The sequence below is a fragment of the Merops nubicus genome, unplaced genomic scaffold (assembly GCF_000691845.1).
Source record: "Merops nubicus isolate BGI_N331 unplaced genomic scaffold, ASM69184v1 scaffold546, whole genome shotgun sequence".
In the NCBI taxonomy this organism is placed as follows: Eukaryota; Metazoa; Chordata; class Aves; order Coraciiformes; family Meropidae; genus Merops; species Merops nubicus.
Genome location: NW_008616690.1, coordinates 1 through 16,280, shown reverse-complemented (window position 1 = coordinate 16,280; position 16,280 = coordinate 1). Strand labels below are relative to the sequence as shown.

At 40.9% G+C, this 16,280-nt stretch overlaps 1 protein-coding gene across 1 annotated transcript; it reads left to right on the top strand.

Annotated features, from left to right (window-relative positions):
• Positions 1–179: 179 nt before the first annotated feature.
• DHX8 (DEAH (Asp-Glu-Ala-His) box polypeptide 8) lies at positions 180–14,518 on the top strand. The gene is made up of 22 exons (XM_008942886.1): positions 180–260; positions 1,223–1,295; positions 1,741–1,826; positions 2,435–2,544; positions 2,653–2,964; positions 3,261–3,405; positions 3,936–4,139; positions 4,655–4,742; positions 5,068–5,165; positions 5,707–5,854; positions 6,237–6,418; positions 6,825–7,019; positions 7,221–7,406; positions 7,897–8,107; positions 8,922–9,103; positions 9,852–9,992; positions 10,261–10,416; positions 11,695–11,832; positions 12,256–12,384; positions 13,233–13,429; positions 13,578–13,757; positions 14,299–14,518. The coding sequence occupies exons 2-22, from the start codon at positions 1,262–1,264 to the stop codon at positions 14,516–14,518; spliced, it is 3,342 nt and encodes a 1,113-aa protein (XP_008941134.1). The 5' UTR covers positions 180–260; positions 1,223–1,261.
• Positions 14,519–16,280: the final 1,762 nt, after the last annotated feature.

Here is a 16,280-nt window from a genome sequence, read left to right as displayed (position 1 = left end):
CCGATCGCGAGCCTGAGAAAATGCTTCGATTTGGGCTCCTGCGAAAGGACTTAGAAAGGCGAGCGGTGTTGCAGCTTTTCCGTACGTAGGAAGACGTAGCTGCTCACAGCTTTCATCCAAATGTGAAAGTACTGCCTTTTAATTACTTGTTCTAAATTATTTTCTCCTTTGCAGCCGAGTTTGTCATAAATCTTGCTGAGAAAAATACTACATTTGACACGTTTAAAGCAGTTCTTCTAAAGAATGGTGCTGAGTTCACTGTAAGTGACATCTGAACTATATTTTTGTTTTTTGTCTTGATGTGCATTATAGGGCTTTTTATTTTAAAGGGAGAGGTGAGCGGAATGATAATTTGTGTTCTTTGGTTAGAAAACTGTGCACCAATAATGACCTTGGGCTTTTTAGTCTGGAGAAGAGAAGACATGGCAGGATCTTATTAATTTGTATAAATATATGAGGGCTGGGTGTCAAAAAGAAAGGGCAACCTGTTTTCACTTCTACCCTGCGATAGGATGAGGGGCAGTGAATACAAGCTGGAACACAGGCAGTTCCACCTCAACACAAGGAAGAACTTCTTTACTGTAAGGGTTCCATAGCACTGGAACAGGCGCCCCTAGGAGGTTGTGGAGTCTCCTACCTTGGAGACTTTTCAGACCCATCTGGATGCGTTCCTGTGTGACCTGCCCTAGACTAGATGGTCCTGCTCTGGCAGGGGGGTTGGACTCGATGATCTCTGGAGGTCCCTTCCAACCCCTAACATTCTGTGATAAGCATTTGAGTATTCCTGTCTCATCAAGCCAAGCCTCGCCTTCTCTCATTTTTTTAAAGATTTCTGTAGTCTGAAAAGCACCCTTCTGAGAGCTTGAACTGCCTGAAAGAAACGAGTTTTCACTAAGGTGGATACTCAGATACTTTATGATACTTAGATGCTGGGTTCATGTGTTCCTTAGAAATAACTGCAGTTAGATTAAATAGGTGATTAAAAAATACAACTTGAAAAGTAATTTAAATGGTATTATTATAATAATTTTTGGATTCAAGTTACTGTATCTGTTTAGGATGTACGAGAAGTCCAGCGATACTTTATAAAAATGAGCTTGCATCTTCAGAATTGGTTTTTTTTTTCTGTCCTTCTAACAAACCCTCTGTTGTTCTTTTTAATAATGAAAACCAGTGTTGCAGTAATTTCTTAGATTAATGTATTTATTAATTTTTTTTTCAGGATTCCCTTATTAGTAATTTGCTACGTCTAATACAGACAATGCGGCCTCCACCAAAACCATCTACGAGCAAAGGTGTGTGTGATCTTGTGCCTCCTTTTTGGTTCAGGGCAAAAATAAAAATCTTAGTCTTCTGTAGCTTTAGGCTGGTTTTCATGAGATTAATGTAGTTGTTATCCTCTACAAGGCAAAACTTTATCTTATTGTTGCAGTGGGAGTCCCTTTGTTGCTAGTGATAGATGAGCTAAGCTGTTAAGGCCCTGAAAACATTGAATACACTAATGAGAGCATGTATTTCACAGACTCCCTAGTTGCAGTGTTACCTTCCTACAAATAAAATTCTAGTTTTTGAACAGAGTCTCTGTGAAATCTTAAATCAACCCTTGCATTCAGATGAAGGTTAAACTTCATATTCAGTTACAGAAGAACCAGAAGTGAATTGTCATAGTTCTTCTAAGTTTGGAGTTTTTTGTTTTCTATTTTTTTTTATTTTTATTTTTTTTTAAATTTTAAATCTCAGAAACAGTTGTCAAACCCAAATCGGAGAAGGAAAAGTTGAAGGAATTGTTTCCAGCTCTTTGCAGGCCAGACAATCCCAACATCAGGGTAAGGTCATGATTTCAGATTTCTTTTGTGTGTATGCAAAAGCATAATTCTTTTTCCCCCTGTTTTTCTTAGTTTCACCCTTTTTTTTTTCATGTTAATGTAAGCGTCTCCTGCTAATGCATGCATAAAAGTGGACTATGAGAAATGAAATACAAAAGAGGCAGAAGGTTGGTGGAGTTATCAAGAGTGGCTGTTACAGCAATTACCATGGTGATAGTGTTTTGCAGAATACCTGGAAGATGAGGCTCTTGTGACATGGCATTTGTAGCCTGGCCTTTCTTACATAATGTTGAAAGTAGTGATGGATTACAAAACTAGATTAAAATCTTAGACTTTCTGATGCTATGAGGGACTTGTGTTTTATATTTTTGTAGTCATTTCAGGTGTTAAGGTGAACCTCTCTTTAGTATAAAAGCAGAATTGTCTCAATATTGTGGCAAAATAGGGGGATAGCTGTATTACTTTTTTTTCTATATTGCATATTCTGTCTGATCTTTTATCTTACGTTTCTTCTAAATAGATATGCATTTGATTATCTTTTCTGTAGACTAATTCCCTGTGACAGACTATCAGCATTTGTTCTTACAAAGTGGCTTCTGGTCTTGCAGAATATGCTGGATGAAGATGATGTGAAAGTGGCAGCTGATGCACTTAAAGAACTGGAAGCCCTGATGCCTAGTGCAGACAGGCAAGGCAAGCAAAGGAGCAGTGACCACCGGTAAGTTTTCAGTATGTCTTTGGAGGAGGGGTATTGGCAGTTGGTATTTCCTGCTTGCTGGGTTCTTAAATGCAATTTCACTAAAAATATGTAATGTTTGTTTGTTAGGGCAAAGAGAAAGAGGAGGAGCAGAAGCCGTAGCAGGGACAGGAAACGAAGACACAGATCTCGCTCTAGGTCTCGTTCTAGGACTTGGGATAAGAGCAGGGGAAAATCCAGATACCGATCAAGGAGCAGAAGTCAGAGTCCTAGTAGGGACCATAAGGATCGAGATAAGTACATTGAGAGGAGCAATGAGAGATGGAGAGACAAGCACATAGACCGTCCACCTCCTGAGGAGCCTTCCATTGGAGACATTTACAATGGCAAAGTCACGAGTATAATGCAATTTGGATGCTTTGTGCAGCTGGAAGGACTAAGGTACCTTCTGATGTTCACAATAAATCTGGTACTGTTCCATCTGAGTTCTTTTCTGCTACTGCCTTGTAGAGGTTATGAGATTACAGTAATGTGTGCTGGGTTCTGATGCCAAAGTGAAGGTCTATTTCAGAAAAATAAATTTGACAGCAGAGAATGTCTCTTTATAAAAAAACAGTTTATGCATGTATGCAATTGATCAATTGACAAGAAATATATTTTAATCAGATTCTGAATGATCTGAAGGGTTGTTGGAGTTACAATGTACAACTTCTCATGCCCCTCTTCTTCACCTGCAGGAAGCGCTGGGAGGGCTTGGTGCACATCTCGGAGCTGCGGCGGGAGGGACGGGTTGCCAATGTTGCCGATGTTGTGAGCAAAGGACAAAGAGTAAAAGTCAAAGTGTTGTCCTTTACTGGATCCAAAACTAGCCTGAGCATGAAGGTATGGAAGACATTCTGTAATGCTTATAATAGAGTTTGTGGTGCCAAAAATTAGATCTCTCTGTGCTATTTTTTTCTCTTTCTGATGAAAACTAGTACATAGCCCTTCAAGCTGGAGTTAAATTAGTTACTGTTCTGTATTTAAGTGGGCTATTACTTTTTATTCATTTTCTGTAGGTTCTTGTTTTTGCTGTAATGTAACAGTTTTTTGACTTGACATGTTACCTAAATAACAAGGGAAACCTCAAGCTGTTGCTGTGTTTATCTTCCTTTTTCAGTATGAGAGAAGCACTCCATTTCACTGCCATTGCCAGGGCACAGTAGTGTTCCAAGCCTTGACATGTACTTAGATTAACAGCTGAAAAAAAAAAAAGCATGCAAAGTAGTGTTTTCTATGTATGGACTTTTATTGGCAGTAGTCTTTCTAGAAATGTGCTCTCATTTTTCTCTTGTCTTAGAGGAAGCGTAAGTGTTAATGGGTAAGCAGAAGTGCAATCTAGGTAGAGCTGATTGATAATCATTCTAATGTAGGATGTTGATCAAGACACTGGGGAAGACTTGAACCCAAACCGGAGGAGAAACCTGGTTGGAGAAACCAATGAAGAAACCTCTATGAGAAACCCAGACAGACCCAGTCACCTGTCTTTGGTGAATGCCCCAGAGGTGGAAGATGATAGCCTTGAACGGAAACGCCTGACCCGAATTTCAGACCCAGAGAAATGGGAAATAAAACAGGTGTGGTTTTGTATTAATGGAAATAGGATGTCAGTCGGTAGGACTGCTAGGGAGTTTCATGAATTAGAATACAGGTTCTTGGTTGTGTTTGTCTAACTTATTCCTTACCTCTAAATTTTTGCCTTGTTGCAATTTGGGACTTCTAGTTTAATTCTAACTATGTAGTTAGCCCTGCCTTGGGCAGGAGGTTGGACCACATAAGCTCCAGAGATCACTTGGATCTGAGGGATCGTGATCACCACCCAGTGACACTTGGGTGGTGTTTGATTACTAGTCCAGTCCTGCCATGCGTAAGCCAGCTGTCCTGCGCTGATGGCATTTAGAATAACAAAAAGACTATTTGCTCAGACACTGGATGACTTGCAGAGAGTTGTGCCAGAATGTAGGACCATTCCTTTGTTCTGAAATCACAGCGTTCCTTTTTTCCTGTTTTATAAGTCTGGCAATGGCATTAGAATTGAAACCTGTGTTCTGTTTGTGGGGACAACTTCATGTTATGCTCATTTTGTTCCCAGATGATTGCAGCTAATGTGCTTTCCAAAGAAGAGTTTCCTGACTTTGATGAGGAAACTGGGATCCTTCCGAAAGTTGATGATGAAGAAGGTAGTATTTCCAAGTAATTTTACTGTAGTAGTAAATGCCGTGTGTTTCTGGGCAAGTCTCGATTCAAAAAAATGATGATAAGTGGATGTGAAGCATCTCACAATTTGTTGTCATTTTACCTACTGGGAACTAGGGGTGCTCTAACCTTATTATTAGTGACATCTGGATGTGCTTGTCTGTGCTTCTTATTTATGGTGTTTTCACTTCTAAAACTAAGTACGTAATTATCAAGAATACACAAGAAACACTGCTTGAAGAGATACTTTTATGTACCTGAAAAATGATGTTTAACTTTTCCATAAAAATTGTCGCTTGGGGATTTTAGATGAGGACCTTGAGATTGAATTAGTTGAAGAAGAGCCACCATTCCTTCGAGGTCATACTAAACAGAGCATGGATATGAGTCCCATCAAAATAGTAAAGGTAAGGGATTTCCAGAACTAAAATTAATATACTAGATTTAATTCAATAAATATTAGACAATTTAACAGCCAGCTTTCTACCTGGACATTACTGAGAGCCCTGTAAAATATTACCACTGAACTGAAGATAATTTGTTTACTTGGAAAGCTGGATTCTTGCTGAACTGGTGACAGTGAAGTGGAAGAGTAAACTGAAAATGCACATTAACCTGCAGTAGCAACCACTTCATATAAGCATGTTAGAATATGTTTTCTCTGTTCTGTTTTTACTGACCTTTTGAAAGTAGAGAGTGGTAGAGAAATATTTATTTTTCATTGGCTGTGCCGATAATTGTGACTGGACAATGCAGGGATGCTCTATATTAGTCATGACCATGGAAGTTCATGAGGCTGGGATAATGGAAATATCAAGGAAGTCAAACAGAAAAAAAGTTAACATCTTTTAAAGCACCTTCAGAGAACACTTCTAAAGGACAGTGATGACAGAGGGATAACTGAACAACTGAGAGTGCTTGAAACTTAACTTGTTTCTTGCTTCCTAGAATCCAGATGGCTCCTTGTCCCAGGCTGCAATGATGCAGAGTGCTTTAGCTAAAGAACGGCGAGAGCTTAAACAAGCACAGAGAGAGGCAGAGATGGATTCTATCCCAATGGGACTCAACACACACTGGGTGGATCCTCTCCCTGATGGTATGTCTGACATCTAAGTGTCAATGGTGCCTTTTTTGTGATAGTTGAGCAAGCTAGGAGGGTGCCTTGATACTGTGTTTGTTTGCCTCACTTTTAAAGCGAGCAGGCAGAGGAGAAATGCTTTTCCACCAAGGCAAAACCAGGAATATCAAGAGAGGCAGACAGGTATATCCTGCTGTCCCTCCAGGATGTCTTACTGAAAGGTGCGATGGATGGTGAAGCAATTTTTTACATGGAAATTAGTGTAATGGGGGGGTATACATGCAGGAACTTAAATACTTGAACACACAAGCACAGAAGGTGTGGATAGTGGAATGAACAATAGGCCCAGGGTCTGTGCTGCGTGAACCTAAATATAATCGTGATATCCCTTCTTTTCTAGTGGATGGAAGACAGATAGCTGCAAACATGCGAGGAATTGGGATGATGCCAAATGATATCCCAGAGTGGAAGAAACATGCATTTGGTGGAAACAAAGCTTCTTATGGTAAGAAGACCCAGCTTTCCATCATTGAGCAGAGAGAGAGTCTGCCAATCTTCAGATTGAAGGAGCAGCTGATACAGGTAAGACTCTTGAAAAGGCATTCTTGTTTGACTGAACAATAATTTAAAGTAAATATTCTTGGTTTAGCTTGTTGACAGGTAAATAGCCACTTGATAATTTGAAGTATAGAACTATAGATTGGAGTAATTATTTTGAAGGATTATACATATCTAAATTTTAATAAAGCTTCAGATATTTATTGATGTAGTCAAAACTGAAAGTAGGATCATGTTGACAAGGGATAAATCAGCTAAATGGTTTAAGCACTTTGCTGGCTTGATCAGTAAGAACACTTGTGTGATTTTTGGTTTGTAGCAAAGATCAGTAGGTGCTTGCTCTAGTCCTAGGTATATTATATTGATTTTGGTTTTATTTTTTTGTTTGTTTTTACATTTTGACAAGTGTATCTATTATGACCTTTTCTAGGCTGTGCATGACAACCAGATTCTGATTGTTATTGGAGAGACAGGATCTGGGAAAACAACACAGATTACCCAATACCTGGCTGAGGCGGGGTATACGTCAAGAGGAAAGATTGGGTGTACTCAGCCTCGCAGAGTGGCCGCGATGTCTGTTGCAAAGAGGGTGTCAGAGGAGTTTGGTTGCTGCCTGGGACAAGAGGTGAATTTCTGTGCTGAAGAACATGCCAAAATGAGCATGAGGAAAAGTGGGAAAAAACAGTAATGGAGTGCTAGTTTGCTTGTGTGTCCATATGTCTGTTCTCTTGTAGAGTGTAAAATGAGCTTGCAGAATAATCAAACTGGGAATTAACAGTGCTAATAAATTCTGTAACTTCACTTTCTGTGCAACTCTTCTTTCTAGGTTGGCTACACCATTCGATTTGAAGACTGCACTAGCCCTGAAACTGTTATCAAATACATGACAGATGGTATGTTACTGAGGGAGTGCCTGATAGATCCTGATCTGACCCAGTATGCCATTATCATGCTGGATGAAGCACACGAGAGGACCATACATACAGATGTGCTCTTTGGACTCCTGAAAAAGGTAATATAGCATTTGATTTGCATTGCTTCAGTGTCCTCTGTAACCTACATACGAGTGGGAGTGCACAGGGAAAGGCAAGATGACACAAGTTAAGTTCACGTGCTCTGAGTCCCTTCTGAAGCAAAGCAAATGTATATAAGGGTTTGTAGTCCAAATTCTCATAAGATGAGCTTCTGTGTGAAGACAAAGCAAACAAAATTAATTAGAAACAATGAGAATTGGCACTCCAGGGTGCTCATAATGATGGATGTGCAGAAGAATGTTCTTGCTTTTGCTCCTCCTTCTCTGACAAAGGCTTTCTGTGATAGGTACTGCTAAGAAAGGTTTGAAATGTGACCTTAGTGGCCAATTTTTTTTGAAGTTCTTGATACTGGAGTGAGCTGCCCCTTGAACATTAAAATGCATGATATTACTGGTTATGTTGCTCTGACTTGAGTGCCATATATTAATAGTCCCAAATGCGACTTGAGAACTTTGTATCCTGCTATAGACAGTGCAGAAGCGACAGGACATGAAGTTGATAGTGACGTCAGCAACACTGGATGCTGTGAAATTCTCTCAGTATTTCTACGAAGCGCCAATCTTCACAATTCCTGGCAGAACATACCCAGTAGAAATTCTGTACACAAAAGAGCCGGAGACAGATTATTTGGATGCCAGTCTGATTACAGTAATGCAGATCCACTTAACTGAGCCACCAGGTGAGTGGAGGATGGTCTGGGATTATTGCGATTCAGGGACTCTTCATACCTATAAGCAAGTTCTTTATGTAAGTCATGGAATGTGTATTAGTAACATGAGTATAATGCTCTCAGCACTATTCTTTACTGATTGCAAATACAGTAAATAAAATCCTGAAAAAGTTGGGTGAAAGACTGAAGTATTCTTTGCTGACCACTTGCCCAACTAGGAAGGAAATTATTGCTCATGTGTTGCCCGTTAATAAGATCCCTCCCTCTGATCTTAGATCATATACAGGAGATCCAAATTGCCCCACCACTGGAGGAGTGAATAGATCCATGTATTCATTCACAACACATAACACAGTGAAGAAGGGAGTGAGCTGATGCCAAAACCAGGCCATTGGGGAAGAAGTAAACCAGGCTATCAGCCCAATCACGATCATAGAGTAAATGCTGGGAGAAAGCCTTATAATTCTTTTCCTGTCTTGATCTTGTCCCCCCATTTCTGGGAACTCTACCTGCTGTGGGCAGTGAGGGAGCCCTTCCAATAACTGGAAGTCCTGCACAGTGTGTCTACTGTGTACGTAGGCTTCCCTGACTCCACTGCATGCAGAGTCAGCTCTTACCTGATTAACTTGGAGGGGGGACAAGATGTTAATGTGGAAGGTGGGAGCACCTGCTGGTGATCTCCTGATTGGTTGCCACCCAAGGCTGGCCAGAGCCAGAGATCCTCTGCTTTGCATGGAAAAGGTGAGGTATAGAAATGTGGTAACACAGGAGTTGTACTGAACAGAACTGATTCTGTGGATGTTTTAATTTATTTCCTGCATAGGTGACATTTTGGTGTTTCTAACGGGTCAGGAAGAGATTGACACTGCCTGTGAAATCCTCTATGAGAGAATGAAATCTCTAGGACCTGATGTTCCAGAGTTAATTATCCTACCAGTATATTCAGCTTTACCCAGTGAAATGCAAACCAGGATCTTTGACCCAGCCCCACCAGGAAGCAGAAAGGTAATTCCAGCAAAGTGTGGCTTCATCTTCTGCTGATGTATTTTAATAGAGGTGTGTAATACACTGCTAATATCTTTTTTTTTTTTGACTCTTCTGGTTCTGTTAGTTACAACCTCAGACAAAATGATGTAGTTTTGGAGAAAGAGCGGCTTATTTGTAGTTTAGAGCATGGTTTTGGTTGCATATGTGCCTATGTATGGTATCTAAGCCTTTGAAAATGTATATAAAAATATCTGGTGTAGCAAACCTCTGTGTGGAATGTTTATGGTGTGTTTTTTTAATGCTGCCATTAAAGCTTATTAACTTTAGTGAAATCTAAATGCAGTTCCTTTTGGATGGATGTACATTTCCAACCAAACGGCTAGTGAATATCTAGAGATATATTCTTTGGAAGATTCTTCTCTAAATATGGACTGTGAGTGATTGGCAGAAATTCTCCCTGAAGACAGTGTGATATACTTAGAAACTTACAATGATCCTTTATGTGCTTTTAATTAGGATTTTCTCATGCTCTTTTCCCATATTCCCCAAATCCAAACCAAATGTAGATACTTAAACCTTGTCTTCACAGAGGAAAATAAAGAAGTTACCTACAGTCAAAGACAGACGTTTCTCCTTTCAACATTAAATTATAGTATCTGCATTTATAACAAACTGCTTGTATTGTGTAGAATGGATTAAGTTGGGCAGTGTGATTGGCTTGGCAACCAGACACAGAACAGGTACTGAATCAAACTGTTTTTTGCAGGTTGTCATCGCCACTAACATTGCTGAGACGTCTTTGACTATTGATGGGATATATTATGTAGTTGATCCTGGCTTTGTAAAGCAGAAAGTTTATAACTCCAAGACTGGAATTGACCAGCTCGTTGTTACACCAATTTCACAGGTAGACATTCTGTGTTTGACTCTTCCTCATCCCCCTGCTGGTAATGTGTATCTTGATGATGCAAGCACTTAGAGGCAAAGTGACACAAAATGATAAAACCACATTTTGATAACTCTGAGCCTCCTTGATGCTGTGCCTAAGGAATACATATTTTCCTGGGTTGTATTTGGAATCTCTGTTAATGCAAGCAAAATTATGAATAATTAATCATTTTGTTTTACATGTTTTCACCTGTGCCTATTTCGCTGAGATGCCTTTTTACATTTAGGCTCAAGCAAAGCAGCGAGCAGGAAGGGCTGGGAGAACAGGGCCAGGAAAATGCTATAGGTTATATACGGAGCGTGCTTATCGAGATGAAATGCTAACCACCAATGTGCCTGAAATCCAGAGAACTAATCTGGCCAGTACAGTACTTTCTCTGAAGGTGGGTATTTCATCAACTTGTAGCAAGCCAATGTGATCATAAGCTTTTCAGTAAATTGTAGAATCGTAGAATGGCTTAGGTTGGAAGGGATCGTAGAGATCATCTAATCCAACCTTCATGCCATGGGCAGGGATACCACTCAACTAGACTAGGTTGCTCAAGGCCTCATCCAACCTGGGCAATCACTCCAGGCAATCTATTCCAGAGTCTTGCCACCCTCGTACTGCAGAACTTCTTCCTAAGATCCAGTCTAAACCTCCTCTTGTTTAGTTTATAACCATTTCCCCTTGTCCTGTCACTGCACACTCTTGTGAAAAGTCCCTCTCCAGCCTTCTTGTAGGCTCCTGTCAAGTATTGGAAGGCAGTTATAAGGTCCCCCTGGAGTCTTCTTTTCTCCAGGCTGAACAATCTCTGTGCCCGCAGCCTGTCCTCACAGCAGAGATGCTTCAGCCCCTGGATCGTCTTTGTGGCCTCCTCTGGACTCGTTCCAACAGATCTCTGTCCCTCTGCATTTATGAACGTCATGAAGTACTTCTGTAATTTCAGATGTTTCTAGTGAACAGAGGTATTTTGAAAGGGAGACCGAATCAAATGCAATTCTCAGGCACTGAGCTTGCTTCTGCATTTTTCTCCTGAGGGTTGTCATGTTGATTATCCAACTAAATTACAAGTCTGAGCTGCACAGAACAGTTAGTTGCAGCTGGTTTGAGAAATGGGAATCTTATGGGCAGTACATGTTTCCTATGTAAAGTACATTTATATTGTTAACAGATCAAACACACTGGTTTAGAGTGGTTTTTGATCTGAAACATACAGATACTCTGTCTACCATCCCTCTGGGAGTCCACAAACTGGATCTAACCCAGTACGTAGCATCTGGGGAAGCTGCTGCCTTCTGCCTTTCTGGGAACAAGGGGAAGGGTGGAGACATATTTGGTGTCTATTGGAGCTGTCAAGCCACGCTGGTTTACAAGGCAGGAAGTCCTCAAACCCAGCATTTAGCCTGTCTGTGTACTCTGATGAATCCTCCTGCTTGAGAGATGTATGGAACAGTACCAAAGAAACAGACCCAAAAACTGATCAGTGGCTGAAAGCCATAGCCAATGCAGATTGTCTCAGAAATATAGCCATGTATTTGTGACTGTGGTTCCAGTCAGGATAAGGACATGAGGATAGAGTTGCTTAGAGTTCTGTAGTGCCTTATTGTGTGCTAGTTACATATATCTCTGGGTCCTTCTCAGTGTTTTAACTTCTGTTTTCTCCACTCCCTCTGTTTAGGCTATGGGCATCAATGACTTGCTCTCCTTTGACTTTATGGATGCTCCCCCAATGGAAACTCTCATAACTGCCATGGAGCAGCTGTACACCCTGGGAGCTCTGGATGATGAGGGACTACTTACTCGACTTGGGCGCAGGGTAGGCAAAACAGAATACTTCTTAGCACTGGTGGGATTACAGGTATTGGGGAGGGGGGTGTTGACAGTTTATATAAGGACTTGCCTAGCACTTGATTTCCTTTTCTAGTTATCTTGTGTTTTATTGGTAGCTTTTCACCCACAATAGTTACGTACCTTCTGCTTTATAAGGAACAGCTGCTACTTCTACTTATTCTTAAGCTTACTTTTATTAATGTCTAAACATTTCCTTTAAGTTTTGTGATATTCTTGTGATAATGAATCTGAGCAAATAATTTGCTTCAGGTTGAGTAAAGTTATTCTGGTTGAAGCATGCTGCTTTGGAATGGAAGTATGAAAGAAAGGGCATTGCTGTCTTTTACACTGAAAGAACTCAAGATTTTTCCAAGGTGTTGTAGGGTATCCTGAAACGTGTCTCTTGCAGATGGCAGAATTCCCTTTGGAGCCTATGTTGTGTAAGATGTTGATCATGTCTGTACATCTGGGATGCAGTGAGGAAATGCTGACAATAGTGTCCATGCTGTCTGTACAGAACGTGTTTTACAGGCCAAAGGTAAGGAATGCAGCCAAGAAGCAGCAGCAGTGTTACAGTTTGGGTTTTGTGTGCCTGCCTCAGATGTTAGAGTGAATGTATTTGCCGGAATAAACCTGTAGCTTGGTTAGATTGTTTGCTTATACATTACATCTCTAATGTACCTTTTGTTAAACACCCTGTAGCTATGAATGTTGGTAGTTCTTTGCAGAAGGAAAAATGGAAATTAGAAGTCTCACCTTCTCTTTCAGTAAATGCATAGAACCCTAAACCAAGTCACTCCCAGGTCTGGAGTTCAGAATGCCTTTGTCATTTTCAGATACACAGAATTGCTTCTTCATGGAATTCCTATCCTGTGCTGGTTTCTTTTAAGTCAGCAAGCAGCATGCTATGCTGTGATAGTATTCCTCAACAGCACACTCCTCTTAAATCTAAAACTTCTTCGTTATGATGACCTGCTGCAGTTTAGTTGGATAACTGCCATTTTGATCTGTGTAGCCACAGTGTTTGATTAATGTTTTATCTGCCAATCGGAGAACTGGGGAGAGGTGGGTAGGTCAGGTACTTGTCACCTGTGGGAGGAGAGTCTACCTGAGGTCTCTCTTTGGCAAGAACAGTTTTAGGCTTTCTGTTCATACAGGGTTAATTTTGGGTTAGAGAGACCCATTGCAATGACCTTTGTATTCTCATTGCGTGGTCCTTAGTCATTCACCACTCAAAATTTTGTGTTGTTTTCTCGGTCTTATATCGCCTGTTTCTTGGTAGGCTTAAAAAATCATGGTATGAGTGACATGGAGCCTGTGTCCTTCATGTTGTAGGAGGATTGTCTCTATGGTGTAGATACCCAATTGATACGTATTTTGTGTTAGGACAAGCAAGCACTTGCTGATCAAAAAAAGGCCAAGTTCCATCAGACAGAAGGTGACCACCTCACTCTGCTGGCTGTGTACAATTCCTGGAAGAATAATAAGTTTTCAAATCCCTGGTGCTATGAAAATTTTATCCAGGCCCGATCCCTACGCAGAGCACAGGACATCCGCAAGCAGATGTTGGGCATTATGGACAGGTGAGCATGTTGAGAAGGACAAGTAGTGACTTTGTTTTCTTAGTGTTCTTACATTGTAGTAGCTAAACAAAATTTGATAATCTAATGGTGGTAGCTGCAAAAATCTGGAGAACTCTCTTTTTTTTCCTCTCTAACTCTTGTTCGGCAGGCACAAGCTGGATGTGGTATCGTGTGGTAAGGCAACGGTTCGAGTCCAGAAGGCCATCTGTAGTGGCTTCTTCCGAAATGCAGCAAAGAAGGATCCCCAGGAAGGTTATCGGACACTCATTGATCAACAAGTCGTCTATATCCACCCGTCCAGTGCTCTCTTCAACAGGCAGCCAGAATGGTACGGAAGGCGGTATCATGTAATTTTCTGTTTCAGTTCCAACTTCATAACAACAAGGTTGTGGTGTGCTCTATTTGTGGAGTACAGGTCAATGTATAAGCTGCTGATTTCTGAGCAATGAGCAGAGGGAGAGAAGTTTCAAGTCTGATTTTGGCTCTTCTGCTACTAAAATTAGTGCCTGTGTGGAGATGAGACTAACTTTTTAAGCCAAGGCCAGACCTGGCCTGAAGCATGCAGTTCTGTTTTTCTCTTTTGTGGAAGTGAGTTTAAAACTCTGAATGCTGAGGGAGTGGGAGGGAGCAGGGAGAGAGAGAATTGTTTTAGATGGAAGGAAGTAGTTCTGTGATGAAGAGTAGTTGTGAAGTAGCAGAGGAAAAAGAAGATGGCTCTTCTGCTTGGTTGTTTTGGAGGCTCTGTTGGAGCCTTATGCGGAAGGAGGATGAAACAGAGATAAACAGGCAAGGTTGGATACTCCAGCCCTTTCCTTGTCTCCTCTTGTTTGGAAAAAAATAATTTCCTGAATTGCTGTCCCATTTCACAGGGTGGTGTACCATGAATTGGTACTGACCACTAAAGAATACATGCGTGAAGTGACGACTATTGATCCTCGCTGGTTGGTGGAATTTGCCCCAGCTTTCTTCAAGGTTTCTGATCCAACCAAGCTGAGCAAACAGAAAAAGCAGCAGCGGCTGGAGCCGCTGTACAATCGCTACGAGGAGCCCAATGCTTGGAGGATATCACGCGCATTCAGACGGCGATGAGTCTGTTTCCCTCATGGATTTTTATTGGTTTTATATTTGTGGGACTGGGGACTATGATTTTTTGCGTTGATGCAAGAGCAGAGTGTCCTTAAAGCAAGGACATTCAGTTGAATCTTACCTACAAAATGAACAGAAAGCAAGTCTTTTCAGAGCAAAAGCACAAGGGGGTGATGTGTGCTTGTGGCAGCTGCCCCTCAGATCCCACAGCTGCAAGACAAATGTCCTGGGTCTCTTTGACAAATGTTCTGGGTCTCCTCCATGTGTTGCATCATTTCCGAAATGGTTCTTGAAGCACTTCTTTAATCACTCCCCTTTTAAGAGACAAAACCCAAGACTTGTAAATATGGGCACTGAGCTGCAGAAAAAAGATAACGATTAAAAAATAGTTGTTTACCAACCTAACTGTGTTCTGAGTATTTGACCAGAGAAATAAAGGCTGGAATAGTTTGGCTTTTTACCCTGATAAAAGGGATTTATTTCCTTCTTTAAGCTCTTGGACACTGTCTGGTTTTTGGGAGCTGCTTGTTCTCCATTTTTCCTATTTTGTACACTTTCCTGTGCAGTGTAACTCTGTCTTTTATGCAAGCCATCTGTGGTGAGGTATTTTGTATCTGTGGCTTTAGGATAAAGGCAGGAAAGATCCCTTGAAGCCAAGCTAGAATGTCACTTGGACAATGGGACGGGTCACACGGCAAGTCTCACCCTTTACCACCATCTCTTGTGTGCTGAAGGCTAGTATATCAAACGGTAATGAACCACATCCACTCTGTAGCACGGCCTTCTCTGTGAACATAAGTGGTTACAGATGTTTAGACTTACTATGCAATGTGTCTTGTGTTTTATTTCCACTTAAAAAGTTTGGTGACATCACAGCTGTTGGTTTTTTTAATGGGATATGCTCTTCCAGCTGAGATGTCTGTAAAACATTGTGTAACATTTCTATGTCTAAAAAGAAATGGACTATCCAGTGTATGCTATGTCATGCTGTAGCTATCTGTAAACTACTTTTTCTATTGCAAACAGATGAAATTTATTTGACTCCATAGCTGCAATTGCCAATTTATTTTTTTTTTCCCCAAAGCTAGGACATTTGTTAAAATTACTGTTGAAATGAGTGGAATGAAGTTGACTGGTTGTTTTACACTTGATGAATTTGAAGAATATTTCACATTGACAAGTAGCTCTGTTGGAAGTTGGTGTATGTGTACAAAGCGGGCAGGGTTGTTATAGAAATGCCCTAAGCTTTCCCATGGTGTTATATCTTCATAAAGCTAAATAGAGTTAGAAAGTTTGGAGGCTTTTTTAATTATGACATTAGCCAGAGAAGGTTGTCCTGTTGAAAATTTTCAGTAATTCAGTTTTCATGAGATCTCTGTGAAAATGCAGAAGGCTGTGATACTGACCCATTAGCAGTTTCATAGAATTTTTCATTTATGGAATGCATTGTTCTTTCAAGCTGGATGGGAATAGAGTGAGTGAGTACCTGATTTGAGCAAATGTGTTTTGTATGCGTATGTTCTGTAACCGTGGTGGTTCAGCCCCAGGCAGGAGCCGGGCACCAGGTGGCCGCTCACTCACACCCCCCCTTCCACACCGCCGGCCCTCCACAAGGGAGGCAGAAAAGGGAGAGAAAAAAAATACAAACCCCCGTGGGGTGAGATAAGGAGAATTTGCTACAACAACGCAGAAGGAACAGTAAACAACAGCAGTATCGACAGGTGTAACAACATATAAAAAAGGGTACAAAGGAAACAGATCCCCG

Bases quoted from the DNA above. Each gene is read 5' to 3' on its own strand.
- DHX8 (XM_008942886.1), top strand. From the start codon at position 1,262: ATGCGGCCTCCACCAAAACCATCTACGAGCAAAG. The intron at 4,743-5,067 runs GTAGTATTTCCA...TGGGGATTTTAG, and splicing joins GAAAGTTGATGATGAAGAAG to ATGAGGACCTTGAGATTGAA. The intron at 7,020-7,220 runs GTGAATTTCTGT...TCTTCTTTCTAG, and splicing joins GTTGCTGCCTGGGACAAGAG to GTTGGCTACACCATTCGATT.